The sequence below is a fragment of the Salvelinus namaycush genome, chromosome 7, assembly GCF_016432855.1.
Source record: "Salvelinus namaycush isolate Seneca chromosome 7, SaNama_1.0, whole genome shotgun sequence".
NCBI classification, from domain to species: domain Eukaryota; kingdom Metazoa; phylum Chordata; class Actinopteri; order Salmoniformes; family Salmonidae; genus Salvelinus; species Salvelinus namaycush.
Window position 1 is genome coordinate 10,194,526 of NC_052313.1, and position 15,582 is coordinate 10,210,107.

The 15,582-nt window shown below is 46.5% G+C and overlaps 1 protein-coding gene across 2 annotated transcripts; it reads right to left on the reverse strand.

Annotated features, from left to right (window-relative positions):
• Nucleotides 1-3,699: 3,699 nt before the first annotated feature.
• Nucleotides 3,700-14,862, reverse strand: LOC120050935 (histone-lysine N-methyltransferase EZH2-like). Of its 2 annotated transcripts, none has more exons than XM_038997476.1 (20): nucleotides 14,497-14,862; nucleotides 12,502-12,613; nucleotides 12,295-12,423; nucleotides 11,997-12,116; nucleotides 11,540-11,660; nucleotides 11,284-11,463; nucleotides 10,972-11,077; nucleotides 10,707-10,870; nucleotides 10,505-10,602; nucleotides 10,197-10,401; nucleotides 9,927-10,093; nucleotides 9,687-9,784; nucleotides 8,837-8,877; nucleotides 8,547-8,672; nucleotides 8,272-8,450; nucleotides 8,073-8,168; nucleotides 7,853-7,934; nucleotides 7,683-7,763; nucleotides 7,359-7,443; nucleotides 3,700-4,047 (listed from the first exon to the last, which is right to left on the reverse strand). In XM_038997476.1, the coding sequence occupies exons 2-20, from the start codon at nucleotides 12,604-12,606 to the stop codon at nucleotides 3,987-3,989; spliced, it is 2,244 nt and encodes a 747-aa protein (XP_038853404.1). In that variant the 5' UTR covers nucleotides 12,607-12,613; nucleotides 14,497-14,862; the 3' UTR covers nucleotides 3,700-3,986. The 2 variants fall into 2 exon arrangements, with proteins under 2 accessions (XP_038853404.1, XP_038853403.1); XM_038997475.1 differs by having other exon boundaries at nucleotides 10,701-10,870.
• Between the last annotated feature and the right edge of the window lie 720 nt (nucleotides 14,863-15,582).

The window sequence follows — 15,582 nt, forward strand, 5'->3', positions numbered from 1 at the left end:
GATCAATGCATCTCCCAGAGTTCCCCAGCCCTGTCCTAACATGAGCAACATAAACTACTTAAAACAAGAGTCTCCTGACTTCACCCATCCACTAAACACAACCGTCAGTCATCGATATCTGTTCGTAGGCCTTTACAGAGCCCTCCCAGCTGCCGGTAAAGTTGACACAATAAGTTAGTTGTAAAAACAGGAGACAGGAGCAGTCCGTGATTCAAGGCTGGTCGTATTGCTTCAAATCTGCAGTATTCACTAGCAGCAGGTGTCACTATATTACAGTAGCTGGGAGGTCTCCCCAGACTAAACATGGAACCTTCATCATGCATGAATCAGATTGAGGATACATCAATCAATAATCAGCACTTTAGGGCTCTAATAATGTGACTATTCAGTGTTCAAACAAGACGCAAGGTACGGCATGAATAGATACCTGGGGGCATTTACAAAACGTCAATGAAGATTCAATATGTGACAAAACATGCCATTGTCCTTGCAGTAGTACCATCTAGAACAGAGACCGCATCAAAGCATCCCTCAGGTGGTCATCATCATCATCATCATCATCATCTAGAACAGAGACCACATCAAAGCATCTCTCAGGTGGTGGTCATCATCCTCATCATCATCATCTAGAACAGAGACCGCATCCAAGCATCTCTCAGGTGGTCATCATCATCATCATCATCATCTAGAACAGAGACCGCATCCAAGCATCCCTCAGGTGGTCATCATCATCATCATCATCATCTAGAACAGAGACCGCATCCAAGCATCCCTCAGGTGGTCATCATCATCATCATCATCATTATCATCTAGAACAGAGACCGCATCAAAGCATCTCTCAGGTGGTCATCATCATCATCATCATCTAGAACAGAGACCGCATCAAAGCATCCCTCAGGTAGTCTTCATCATCATCATCATCATCTAGAACAGAGACCGCATCAAAGCATCTCTCAGGTGGTCATCATCATCATCATCATCTAGAACAGAGACCACATCAAAGCATCTCTCAGGTGGTCATCATCATCATCATCATCATCATCTAGAACAGAGACCGCATCAAAGCATCCCTCAGGTGGTCATCATCATCATCATCTAGAACAGAGACCGCATCAAAGCATCTCTCAGGTGGTCATCATCATCATCATCATCATCATCATCTAGAACAGAGACCGCATCAAAGCATCCCTCAGGTGGTCATCATCATCATCATCATCATCTAGAACAGAGACCGCATCAAAGCATCCCTCAGGTGGTCATCATCATCATCATCTAGAACAGAGACCGCATCAAAGCATCCCTCAGGTGGTCATCATCATCATCATCATTATCATCTAGAACAGAGACCGCATCAAAGCATCCCTCAGGTGGTCATCATCATCATCATCATTATCATCTAGAACAGAGACCGCATCAAAGCATCCCTCAGGTGGTCATCATCATCATCATCATCATTATCATCTAGAGCAGAGACCGCATCAAAGCATCCCTCAGGTGGTCATCATCATCATCATCATTATCATCTAGAACAGAGACCGCATCAAAGCATCCCTCAGGTGGTCATCATCATCATCATCATCATCTAGAACAGAGACCGCATCAAAGCATCTCTCAGGTGGTCATCATCATCATCATCATCATCATCTAGAACAGAGACCGCATCAAAGCATCCCTCAGGTGGTCATCATCATCATCATCATCATCATCTAGAACAGAGACCGCATCAAAGCATCCCTCAGGTGGTCATCATCATCATCATCATCTAGAACAGAGACCGCATCAAAGCATCGCTCAGGTGGTCATCATCATCATCATCATCTAGAACAGAGACCGCATCAAAGCATCCCTCAGGTAGTCTTCATCATCATCATCATCATCTAGAACAGAGACCGCATCAAAGCATCTCTCAGGTGGTCATCATCATCATCATCATCATCTAGAACAGAGACCGCATCAAAGCATCTCTCAGGTGGTCATCATCATCATCATCATCATCTAGAACAGAGACCGCATCAAAGCATCTCTCAGGTGGTCATCATCATCATCATCATCTAGAACAGAGACCACATCAAAGCATCCCTCAGGTAGTCATCATCATCATCATCATCTAGAACAGAGACCACATCAAAGCATCCCTCATGTAGTCATCATCATCATCATCATCATCATCTAGAACAGAGACTGCATCAAAGCATCCCTCAGGTGGTCATCATCATCATCATCATCATCATCTAGAACAGAGACCGCATCAAAGCATCCCTCAGGTGGTCATCATCATCATCATCTAGAACAGAGACCGCATCAAAGCATCCCTCAGGTGGTCATCATCATCATCATCATCATCTAGAACAGAGACCGCATCAAAGCATCCCTCAGGTGGTCATCATCATCATCATCTAGAACAGAGACCGCATCAAAGCATCCCTCAGGTGGTCATCATCATCATCTAGAACAGAGACCGCATCAAAGCATCCCTCAGGTGGTCATCATCATCATCATCATCATCATCTAGAACAGAGACCACATCAAAGCATCTCTCAGGTGGTCATCATCATCATCATCTAGAACAGAGACCGCATCAAAGCATCCCTCAGGTGGTCATCATCATCATCATCATCATCAAAACATTGAAACAAGTGAAACAGACAGAAGATGATTTTTGGAATAAACCAGATGTAGTCACAGAAAACACAGGTAGTTCAGCTGGTCATCACTCATCCTTTCACTGTCACCAAGCTCAGATGTAGTCACAGAAAACACAGGTAGTTCAGCTGGTCATCACTCATCCTTTCACTGTCACCAAGCTCAGATGTAGTCACAGAAAACACAGGTAGTTCAGCTGGTCATCACTCATCCTTTCACTGTCACCAAGCTCAGATGTAGTCACAGAAAACACAGGTAGTTCAGCTGGTCATCACTCATCCTTTCACTGTCACCAAGCTCAGATGTAGTCACAGAAAACACAGGTAGTTCAGCTGGTCATCACTCATCCTTTCACTGTCACCAAGCTCAGATGTAGTCACAGAAAACACAGGTAGTTCAGCTGGTCATCACTCATCCTTTCACTGTCACCAAGCTCAGATGTAGTCACAGAAAACACAGGTAGTTCAGCTGGTCATCACTCATCCTTTCACTGTCACCAAGCTCAGATGGCGCCGACAGAGATGGTCGTCTCGAGTCCTTAGAAAACTATGCAGTATTTTGACTTTTGATTTCTCATCCAAATATTTATATGTACATATTCTTATTCCATCCCTTTAGATGTGTGTATAAGGTAGTTGTTGTGGAATTGTTAGATTACTTGTTAGATATTACTGCATGGTCGGAACTAGAAATCACAAGCATTTCGCTACACTCGCATTAACATCTGCTAACCATGTGTATATGTGACCAATACAATTTGATTTGACCTCCGTTATCAGGCTATAGTCCCAAAACAGTGTTCTGGCACTCCAGTGTGTGCCTGTGGGGTCTGAGACCAAGGTTTGGACACTGGATAAGGGAGTGGGGAATCACCAGTCACGGAGATCTTTTTAATCCACATTTAGTCTTGCTGGTGGTCAGGGGCTAATGCCAGGCCCTAAAAAAAAAAAGAGTTTGTCCCAGTAAAAGATTTAAAACCAGTTGTGATTTCAGAGTCAATAATGTGTGCATTCATTTGGATTGACCTCAAGTATTAAAAAAAAAGTATCACAGAGCTAAAGAGAACCAGTCAGTGGATTTATTAAGAACGGTTAATGTTTGTTAGCTGTAAACAGGAAGGACGTTCTAGTGACCATAGTTACCAAGAGGCTCACAAATCCCAGAGAACGGGAAGATTTGTTGGTAGAAAAATTATTCAAAGTGAGAAAAAGAGACTTTCCAGAATTCTTGAAGCATCCCAGGATTCCGACAAAGAGTCGTTTGGGTTTCCTGAAGAGTGTGTGTGTGTGTGTGTGTGTGTGTGTAAGGGCTTTGTGTTGATCCAGAGGAGGTAGAAGAGGGGATCATGGTATCTCTGACTCCCGCTCGATGCCGACGTACTTCAGAGCATCAGCCTGACTGTACCTGAGAGAGAAACATGACCAGTTAGCTAGAGATGTCAAACCAACCACAAAGCGTGTGAGTGTAAGCGTACGTATAAAAGCCGGGTTTACAGTTACTCTAACGTCATGTCAGTAGACAATTAGAATGCGACAAGTGTTGATGGTTAAAAGACTTCATTTATAATCCGGAGGAATGTCTGAAGACTGCCAGTTTCCTTGTGTCACAGGCATGAAGAAAGTGAATGTCTCTGCGACTGTTGCAACATTCATTGTCGTGGTTACTGGGCTGCTACAGCAACAAGACCAAATCCATCTGTGCAGAGACTGTGCTGGAGGTCTGAAATAGTGCAGTAGCATTACCTGCTTTTACTTTAGTCACTGACAACCGTAAGCCGTTTTCTGTAAGCTCGCCATTACCTTGTAAATAATGTTGTGGGTTTATGTTCCTCAATGAATAAAAAGTGGCTGCAGTTAAGACCCTGTCAGCTATACTTGGGTCATTAACGAGCTAACAACGAACCAAAACATTGTTTAAAAAGTTGCTTTTAGTCGCCTGTCTTGCTAAATTGACATTTACGTCATTTCATTTTAAACTGAGGGGTTTATTGCAGTTCAAACTCAACTCTGGACCACTAATAAAAGGGACTGGTTTCCACCTAGGAGACCAGGTATGTGCAATTAATTATCAGGTAGAACAGAAACCCAGAAGGTTCCGGACCTTGTAGGGTAAGAGATAAATACCCCTGAAATAGAGCAAGTATGCTATTTGGAACAACAGGCTGCTGAGGTCATGCAGACTGTCGTTTTGGGTTTATACTTCTTCATAACGATGACACGTTTGATGTCGGACGACAGAATGTTCATGAGGTCGCTGCGACAGAGGTCTACAGTCATGTCCATAGACCCGAATGCACTCTAGGTTTCCAGTTGAAAGTATTCAGACCCCTTGACTTTTTCCACAGCCTCATTCTAAAATTGATTAAAATTACTTTTTTCCCCTCATCAATCCACACACACACATATAATGCCACAGCAAAAACAGGTCCAGAAACTTCTGCAAATGTAAAAAAATAATAATAATAAAATAAAATAAAATAAAAAAACTATTCAGACCCTTTGCTATGAGACTCAAAATTGAGCTCAGGTACATCCTGCTCCCATTTATCATCATTGAGATGTTTCTCTTGATTGGAGTCCACCTGTGGTAAATTCAATTGATTAGACAAAAATTCTTAAATGAAATGAGTCTGGAACAACCAAGACTCTTCCTAGAGCTGGCCTCCCTGCCAAACTGAGCAAATTGGTGAAGAAGGGCCTTGGTCAGGGAGATGACCAAGAACCCGATGTTCACTTTGACAGAGCTTTGACAGAACCTTCCAGAAAGGAAACCATCTCTGCAGCACTTCACCAAACAGGCATTTATGGTAGAATGGCCCGAAGGAAGCCACTCCTCAGTAAAAGTCACATGACAGCTCACTTGGAGTTTGCCAAAAAGCACCTAGACTCAGCCCATGTGAAACAAGATTCTCTGGTCTGATGAAACAAAGATTGAACTCTTTGGCCTGAATGCCAAGCGTCACATCTGGAGGAAACCTGGCATCATCTCTACAGTGAAGCATGGTGGTGGCAGCATCATGCAGTGGGGATGTTTTTCGCAGCAGGGACTGGGAGACTAGTCAGGATCGAGGGAGAGATGAACGGAGCAAAGTACAGAGAGATCCTTGATGAAAACCTGCTCCAGAGCACTCAGGACCTCAGACTGGGGTGAAGTTTCACCTTCCAACAGGACAACAACCCTAAGCACACAGCCAAGACAATGCAGGGGTGACTTCAGGACAAGTTTCTGAATGTCCTTGGGTGGCCCAGCCAGAGCCTAGACTTGAACCCAATCAAACATCTCTGGAGAGACCTGAAAATAGCTGTGCAGAGACGCTCCCCATCTAACCTGAGAGTTTGAGAGGATCTGCAGAGAAGAATGGGAGAAACTCCCCAAATACAGGTATGCCAAGTTTGTAGCATCAGACCCAAGAGGTGCTTCAACAAAATCCTGAGTAAAAGATCTGAATACATATGTAAATTAGATATCAGTTTTTTGCTTTTAATACATTTGCAAACTTTTCTAAAAACCTGTTTTTGATTTGTCATTATGTAGTATTGTGTGTAGATTGATGAGGCAGGGAAAAAAACATTTAATCCATTTTAAAATAAGGCTGTAACGTAACAAAATGTGGAAAAAGTCAAGAGGTCAATGAGGCCCTGTACCTTAAGAGTTAGTCATTGAGACCAAACGGGGAGGGAAATCGACACCCTCCTCAGAGTATTCACATGGACACGTGCTGATTAATACGATCCTAGTTGACCCGGCCGCCAGGCTGCAGACCGGCTGGTTAGTAACCCTGTTGACCCGGCCGCCGGGCTGCAGACCGGCTGGTTAGTAACCCTGTTGACCCGGCCGCCGGGCTGCAGACCGGCTGGTTAGTAACCCTGTTGACCCGGCCGCCGGGCTGCAGACCGGCTGGTTAGTAACCCTGTTGACCCGGCCGCCGGGCTGCAGACCGGCTGGTTAGTAACCCTGTTGACCCGGCCGCCGGGCTGCAGACCGGCTGGTTAGTAACCCTGTTGACCCGGCCGCCGGGCTGCAGACCGGCTGGTTAGTAACCCTGTTGACCCGGCCGCCGGGCTGCAGACCGGCTGGTTAGTAACCCTGTTGACCCGGCCGCCGGGCTGCAGACCGGCTGGTTAGTAACCCTGTTGACCCGGCCGCCGGGCTGCAGACCGGCTGGTTAGTAACCCTGTTGACCCGGCCGCCGGGCTGCAGACCGGCTGGTTAGTAACCCTGTTGACCCGGCCGCCGGGCTGCAGACCGGCTGGTTAGTAACCCTGTTGACCCGGCCGCCGGGCTGCAGACCGGCTGGTTAGTAACCCTGTTGACCCGGCCGCCGGGCTGCAGACCGGCTGGTTAGTAACCCTGTTGACCCGGCCGCCGGGCTGCAGACCGGCTGGTTAGTAACCCTGTTGACCCGGCCGCCGGGCTGCAGACCGGCTGGTTAGTAACCCTGTTGACCCGGCCGCCGGGCTGCAGACCGGCTGGTTAGTAACCCTGTTGACCCGGCCGCCGGGCTGCAGACCGGCTGGTTAGTAACCCTGTTGACCCGGCCGCCGGGCTGCAGACCGGCTGGTTAGTAACCCTGTTGACCCGGCCGCCGGGCTGCAGACCGGCTGGTTAGTAACCCTGTTGACCCGGCCGCCGGGCTGCAGACCGGCTGGTTAGTAACCCTGTTGACCCGGCCGCCAGGCTGCAGACTGGCTGGTTAGTAACCCTGATAGACTGACCTGTAGTCAAAGAAGAGCTCCTCTCCAGTCTGGATGGTTCTCTTAGCGAAGATCCCTATCCTGTGGTCCCCATTCACCATCATCACTGCAGAGAGAGGAGACTGTCAGCACAATACAGAGGTCTTATCAGTCAAACGCTGCATCAGAGTGTTACGTCTGTTGGTCCCATCTGCCGGTGTATTAAGTTATACACACCAGACTGGCTGGATCAGCTGATATACATCTGGTGGTTTAAACACTGCTGTAGGATACTTTCTCATCTTGACCCCTTGGGAAACATTCACACAAAATCAACTAATGAAAGTGTTTTAGGGGCTGTCTGACCTTTTGCATAGCAGTTGGGATGGACGGAATGGTTGGCGAAACGAATCTTGTTTCCCTTCCTAGTAGCATCCACTACAAAGTCTGGGGAAGGGGGGGGGGGGGGGGGGGGGGCTTAGCTTGCCCTCCCACTTAACAAAAACAGTATTTCAATACTTTTGTGTGTGTGTTACCATTGTTGAGGTTGAACAGGAAGCTACACATGTATTTGTCATAGACCTTCCCTCTGCGATCACCCTCATCTTGGGAGATTATCTACAAGGAAGGGAGAGAGAGAGAGAGAGAGAGAGAAACACACACACAGGATCAACAAACATAACAATTATTTTCCACAGGTTTGTACATCACATACAAGCAGGCAAAAGCCATCACCCAGACAGAGTTGAGCCTCACCTCTCCACAGTACTCAGAGATGAACTCATTCTTCTGAACTGGCTCTTTGATGAAGATGCCCCAGCCTGCGACATCAGACGGCGCTAGGAGCAGGTGCTGAGAGGTGGGGGCCAAATAGTGAGCAACAGATACCAAACCAACAAAGGAAAAGTCCTGTACAGCTGGACAATGCGATCCATACTGGGAGTGTGTGTGTTACCTTCTTGGCTCCCCTCTGTATGGAGCAGTTTTTACAGGAGACGTTCTTGCTGTCCCAGTGTTCAGCGGCGCCGCAGGTCAGACACAGGTCAGGGTCACACTCCCTGACCGCCAGGTAACACGGACACTGCTTGGTGTTGCACTGGGCCTTACACCTGCATCCTGGGAAACGGTTCTGACCTACACACAGACAGACAGTTAGAGTGAGCGTGTCACAGAAACTGGTCATCTGCAATGTAATATTGTATGGAAATAAAGTATTTAAAATGTCCTCACACTCTGAGCTGCACTGGCAGAATTTCTCACAGAAGTTCTGAGCGGTGACGCAGGGGCAGGAGGAGTCACAGGGCTGGCGGGGATGGTCACATGGCTGGTAGTTATACACGTGGTTGGACGAGCCATCTACAGGGGAAGGGTTCAAGCACAGGTCAGCAACTTGCAACAAAAAATTAATTAGTCATAAACTCGTCACATTGACCACAACACATTCAAAGATTGTGTGGCGCCGCAAGCTAACAGAGTATTGTGAAGGTTCCAATACTAGGAGAGATGGAGACAATCGTCACCTTTCTTCAGCTGGATCTTCCTGCAGTAAGTGGCCCATAACCTGAAAACACCACCACCAGTAAGTTAGTATGTATTTTCCATGAAAGTTGACAACCAGATCCTCCGACTGTACCCTTCTCAGTCGCCCCATTAGTGCACCCTCAAGCAGTCAGTCTATATTTTGGGCAAGGCTTACATGCTGACCAGACCGGACACATCGCGTGCGCGAGCGTCGCAAAATAAATTTAGAAATCCATGTTGACCAATTATTGCGCGCGCGTCTGTGACGCCAAGGGCTAAAATAGAAGTCATTCCTATTTCTGACGCAGATCGCGCTGCAAGTCCTGCCTCTCCCATCTCCTCATTGGTTTATAGAAGCAGGTACCCACGTGCCATCTCCTCATTGGTTATACCCACGTGGGTGATTGAAAGACGAACTGTTTTGCCAGTAGTCGTGGTAATACAATGAAAGTTTAGATGCGATCACCATATAAGTTAAACGATGAAAAAGCCTGGAAGGAGGAGAGATGACTAGAAACGATTCGGTTGGCCGTTTTATGTGTGGATTAATTGTCGGAGTAGAGGTCCTTGTGCATTTCAGGTAAAATAACAACTCAATGTTTATATCCCAAAACAAATTAGCTAACAATAGCAAGTTAGCTAAATACGACAAATTAACTTTAGCTAGCAAGTGCAAGCTAACTAGCTAAATTACCATACATGTTTAATGCTTTTAGACCTGTCCCCAAATTAATGTCATTGTTTTGAGAGTATTTTAACCTGCGTGTCGTGATCGCGTTTGTTGTGGGGGGGCTAAATAAATTTATGCACGATAGCGCACGCGAGCAGCCGGTTTGGGTTCCGTGTTACCTGTGGTGTTTCCGCTTCTTCTTGCGAGGGGGCGTGTCTTCGTCCTCAGCCGGAGCACGAGCGATGATACTAGACTCCTTTACTCTGAACTCGTAGACCTAGAGACACACATTACTAGACAATATACAACCTGCCAAGTTAGCCCACAACGTTATGAGTTCAAAGGGGGGGGGGAAATGTAAGAAATGTGAGAGAGAAAATGACTTTCAGCATAAGTGCTGTGATGATAGATACACACACCTGTCTGCAGGTCTTGGTTCCTATGAGTCGTGCTATAGGGCAGTAGTTATCATAGTAGGTTCCGATGAGAACCCTAAAGAGTGAAGCCTCGGCAGCGCTCCAATCAACAACCTGAGGGTCACACATCAGCTTCAACTTCTCTGAAGGCTGGCACCGTGAGTTACCCTCTAGAATACACACACGGTAATGGTTAGTGTGTGTCGGTGGTGTGGTGGTGTGTCTGTTGGTGGGCGTGTGGTGGTGGGTGTGTGTGTGTGTGTGTATGTGTACCTGAGCTGCTGGTGGTGTCCTTCTTATCATCATCATCTTTCCCCTCCTGCTCGCTGTCCGTGTCTTTGGTATCCGTGGAGACTGTTGGTGTGCTGGGCCGGCTGTTGCCGCTGGGTCGTCCCCGGCGATGGATCACGGGGCTTTTGGAAGGAGTCTTGGACCTCTCGGTTGCCATGCCGTCAGGGTACTCCCTCACCAAACCATCCTAGACAACCACCACAGAATAACAATCAGAACTGGAGGTGTCTCTCTGTGTGTGTGTGTGTGTGTGTGTGTGTGTGTGTGTGTGTGTGTGTGTGTGTACTTGCCTGCACCAGGTACATATAGCACTCGTCACCACAGGGTTTACTGTCCAACAAATTCTCCATGTTTTTACGCTTATAGGTGTTAGGCGTCGCATGGAAGGCTGGAGAGAGAGACAGAGGAGAGAGATGAGTGGTCACAGTGAAGTCAAAGAGGGGTAGTGCAGAACAGTCTAAATGGAGAGAGAAAGCGTGTCCGTACACTCACGGTGCAGGAAGCAGTCGTATTTGAAGCAGCGTCGGCAGAACAGTGTGTGGAAGGAGTGTAGACTCTGTTCTCTCTGAACGGAGCGAGCGTTAGGACCGTCCATGTTAGGAGTACACTCTGGAGGCAATGCACCGGGCAACTGGGGCTCTGTCAGCTCCTTGTACCTGATAACACACACACACACACACACACCTCATTATAGTACAGACAAAACAGAAATATGCACTACTGACACACACACACACACACACAGAGGAGTACTTACTTCTCTTTGAGTGCCTCTGTGGAGCCCTTATCAGGGAACATGGAGGAAATGGCCTCAAAGATCTTATCAGATGGAAACTTCTTGGAACTGTCACTGCTGCCTTGGCCTGCAAGCAGAGAACACATAGGGGTTACACACACACAACTTCTTTAAAAAACAGTCACTGCGTCAGCCCACACAGGACACAGGAGGGTAAGGAGAGATCAAGACCTGAGAGGACCTAGGGAAGGGAACTAGGTGAGATAAAGGGGAGAGGGAATCGTTTTGGGATAAGGCTAATTGCTATTCTTGGTTAGAGGCAGTCTGCCTTACTTTCAGTGTTGATCAGGGGTTCCTGGTGGGGATCCTCAACCATGTGGTCCTTCCCCTCACACAGCTCCATCTTCAACTCCTGCTCTTCTTCATCAAAATCAAAATCCTCCTCGTTGTCACTGTACTGGGTCAGGGCCCCCACCAGCTCCACAAAGATCTCATCGTTAATGAAGCCGCACTCTGGAATCAGACACACCAGTCATTAAACATGACACCACATCAAATCAAAACGTGATAATATAAAACAGTGTCTTACCCCTGTCTCCGTGAACTTTGCCGTCGTAGTTCTTGATGAGTTCCTCTATGAAGGTTCCGTCTTGGTCCAGAATCTCGTCTCCCATGTAGGGGATGTTGTGGAGAACCGTCTCATCTTCTACCTACAAGGCAGGCCAGGTGTGTCAATAGGCCAGGTGGGTCAGTAGGCGAGGTGACACACCTGGTCTACTGACACACACACACACACACACACACACACACACACACACACCTGGCCTACTGACACACACCTGGCCTACTGACACACACCTGGCCTGCCTTGTAGGTAGAAGTAGCGAGTCAGTAGGCCAGATGTGTCCGAACAACTCCATTAAAGTTTAAGAAATAACTATCATCAAGCCAGGACTAGACTACTACATCAGATTGGATAACTACAGTTCCAGCGCACGTGTCAGAACAAGCTTAGTATCGCACAGTTTGTGTGTTTTTATGTTTACCATGAAGTTCTGCTGTAGCGGGGACCAGGAGTACATGACAGGTACAGAGGCCACAGCGTTGAGCGTCTTCAGAGGGATCACCTGTTTGGAGAACTCGGAGAAACCACTGTCCACCGTACACTGTAGGAGACAATATACACATTATAGAACTCAGACAAGTCACACTGGTGAAGAACTGTAAAAGGTGAAACATGGTGAAAGACAATAAACTGATGTTTAAAAAACGGACATCTGTTAGCATGTAAAACATGGATTTACAATATCTTTGGCTAGGTGCGTGAGTGAAGTGCGCGCTGACCTCTCTGGTCCCTCGTAAGGAGCTAACAGATGTCATGATGTGAAGGGGCTGGATCCTCCTGGACTTCCACTCAGCATTCAGGATGTCTGTCCGCTCCAAGATCCTCTGACGGTTAGAGTTAAACATACTCTAGGGAGGAGAAAACGCACCGTCAGAAACCTCTCTCTCTCTGTGTGCGTGTATGCGTGTGTGCGTGTGTGTGTGTACCTTGACCTCGTCGGCCCGTCTGAAGCGTAGCCTCATGTACTCACACTTCACCCTCCTCCTCCAACCCACTGGTCCCTTCACAGACCGCTTCCCTGTCAGCACCATGGTCAACCTGGAACACAGGCTTTTACAATCATGCACAGTACAGGAGAAAAGGCTAAGAGCTACGCTTCCGCACTAAGGGCTGAGATTTGACATTTTACAAAAACCCAACGGAACTTTGGACACCATTGTTCATCATTGCACATGTTGATAAGGGGCAGAGTCTATTTCCAGAGTCATGAACGGTCGTTCTAGTTTCGATTCCCATCTCTCCACACCCGTTCTACAGACGCACTGAGAAATTCAACGCCAGGCCAACTAACTTCTTGTTTCATGTCTCTAATTCACATTCAAAGGCTTTATTGTCCATTTACTTGGGGTAAAACAGAAATCACAAAATCAGTCTTTGGCTTCCATCACAGGCTCAGTCCCAAACACAGTCCTGTAGCCTCCATAATAGCATCTGCTTTAGTAGAGAAATCCTGGAGAAATGGATGTTGGAGATGGCCTGAGTTCACAAGCTGCAGAAATCATGTGTCTGCTTCAAGACTGCTGTCTGATTGGTCAAAACCACATACTGATGACACACTACTAGAAAGAATACTGCCTATAGCTCTGGGTAGAGGAACTAGAGTCTCCTTTTGTTCATCTGCCCTGACATTGTCATATCTGACCAGCCTGGGTGGGCCTGGTCTAATCCAATCAGATCTCCTTCCTTGAGGACACATACACTCTACGGGCTGCCATGGAAACCTGTCATCACACACCACCAGGCACCACACTGGATACTGATGTCTAGGGTTTCTCTAAGCAGAGAATGACTCGCAGTACGTTTACACAATATAACTTTACTTTGACCATAGTTACAGGAAACAAACAACATATTCTGCTGTCATTTCTCAACCCAGACAGCACACCTCATACAGACATGAAGTTGAGAGGAACACAGGGTCAAGCTGCAGTGCAGCACCCCTGGATGGAGAGCAACGGTTGGGGATTGTTGTGAGGAGGAAGTGAACCCAGCAGTCCTACAGTTGCCAGATCAATTTCCCCAACACCCGGTCCGAATTGGAACAGGCGACCTTTAGGCTATAGGTCAAACTTTTTAAGCCGCTGGGCTACGGCGCTACTCGAATCTTTCTTTGTTTAACAGTTCGATACAAACACGTTCAGATGTTCGATGAGGGTCTCAATATTAAGACGAAGAGTACAATTAACAATCGTATAAGGTAATGCTGTACTACACTAGCGCAAGACCACTAAATCCCCTACTAGTAACCTGCTGCGTGAATTATCCTAACCTGCTACGAAAAAAGTAACTTCCGGTCGTAGTTGTATAACACCTAGTCAAAACCCTCTCAACTGTCTCTAGTGACACACATTGGATTTTTCTTTGTTCATCAAACCGCTTTGATGTCATTGCCATCGCCAAATCAATCGCTGTCATGTCAAATGTGACAATTTGACAGAATTGTAGTTAACAGTGGTTTTCAACGTAGCTAGTATCAAGCAAACTTGCCAATTCATATGAAGCTAGCTAAGTGTATTTCAACCCATCCTACCAAATAATTCTGATTCTTGTGAATGTATGCCTTGACATAACGGAAACTGAGTAACGTTAAGGCTTGAATGACACCGCTACAAAGTTCAATAAAGTTAAACGTTGCCAGGCATGAGTCAATGCGGAAACATTGAAGGAAAACCCGTCCACAGCAGGCAAAAACACCCGAGTTAATTGGTACAACTATCATATTTCCACATTGGCTGGCTAACTGTTTTGCTTTATGTCTGATAACTGCCAGATCAGGCAAGTCCAGAGCGGGGTCAACGAACAGTAGTATCCTTCCCTACCTAGCGACCAAGACAGAGGAAAATAACGTTGTGACTTGCTATTAGTATTATTTGTTTTTCACTGAGGAAAGAACAATTGTATATTTTGACAGCGTATCCTACCTGCAGAGAGGGGTCGGTCCTCATTCAATGTAGTGACTCGGGATCAACTGGACACACACCGAGAAATAATCTTTCGTTGATCGGAATTACTACTGTTTTGTTGGCAAGCTCGTTAGCAAGAGAGTAGGGGGTGATAAATTGAAATCGCGCATCCGCGGAGTCGACTACCAACTCTAGCTAGCGAAAGAACAACACCGGCTCGCTACACAAAACCAGGCGCTTCTCTTTGGTCTTCACTTCCCAGTGGAAATAACACGGATTGTTTGAGGCTGTTAACGGATTTATTGTAAATATACTATTATATTTAACAGTTTTTCTCAATTGCAATGTTTTCCACCTAAGGACCTGGCTCACTATTCAAACATCTCTCCGTCTATCGCTCAACATTCGCCGCCCACTCCAACCACAGTAGCTTCAACGCGGGCCAATCACCGCAGCGGATATTCAAGCTTCTCACTGCGATGCATCACGATAGGTCTGATTGAATCGGGGAGCTGGCCAATAATAGGCAGCGCTACATCGGGGGGCCCGGATTGGGGGACATGTGGACAAATTCCTTTTGTTCTCTCGGATTTTCTTTTATAGCATTATGTTTTGAAGGAAAAAGGAAACCGCACACTGCTCTTGATAGTATCACCGATAATAAATAAGCTTACGTATCGGCCACACGGCCTTCGTCAGAGCTTTTGTGATTTTTTTAAATTTGCACCCTTATGTAGACCTGGCCCCACCCACATCCGTTCTACACATCGAAGGGGGTTGGAGGCAAAGGAAAAACAAATAAGTGCTACCAAATATAACAATATGCATTTCATAAATATTACAAAAGTTTATAAATAAGGCGTATTGAACACGACAGTAAAATCTCAATGAGGACATAGCAAGTTTCCATTAGTCATTGGGTACATCGTACGAAAAACGTCAGAATAATCTACAAGAGACACATATTTCATGTTCAGATTCGCAACATAACATACATAGGCATTTCATCATTAAGTCCTTTAGGAAATCATGTCTGGAGGGTGAAAATCCAAAAACATTCTCTTTTACTCAGAGTATTATTAATATCCCCTCCCCTGTCTGATA

Excerpts from the sequence above, each read along its gene's own strand:
- LOC120050935 (XM_038997475.1), bottom strand. The coding sequence starts at position 12,606 with ATGGTGCTGACAGGGAAGCGGTCTGTGAAGGGACCAGTGGGTTGGAGG. Across the intron at positions 10,402-10,504 it reads GCTATATGTACCTGGTGCAG|GATGGTTTGGTGAGGGAGTA; the intron begins GCAAGTACACAC and ends GTGGTTGTCTAG. Across the intron at positions 8,169-8,271 it reads TACAGAGGGGAGCCAAGAAG|CACCTGCTCCTAGCGCCGTC; the intron begins GTAACACACACA and ends CCCACCTCTCAG.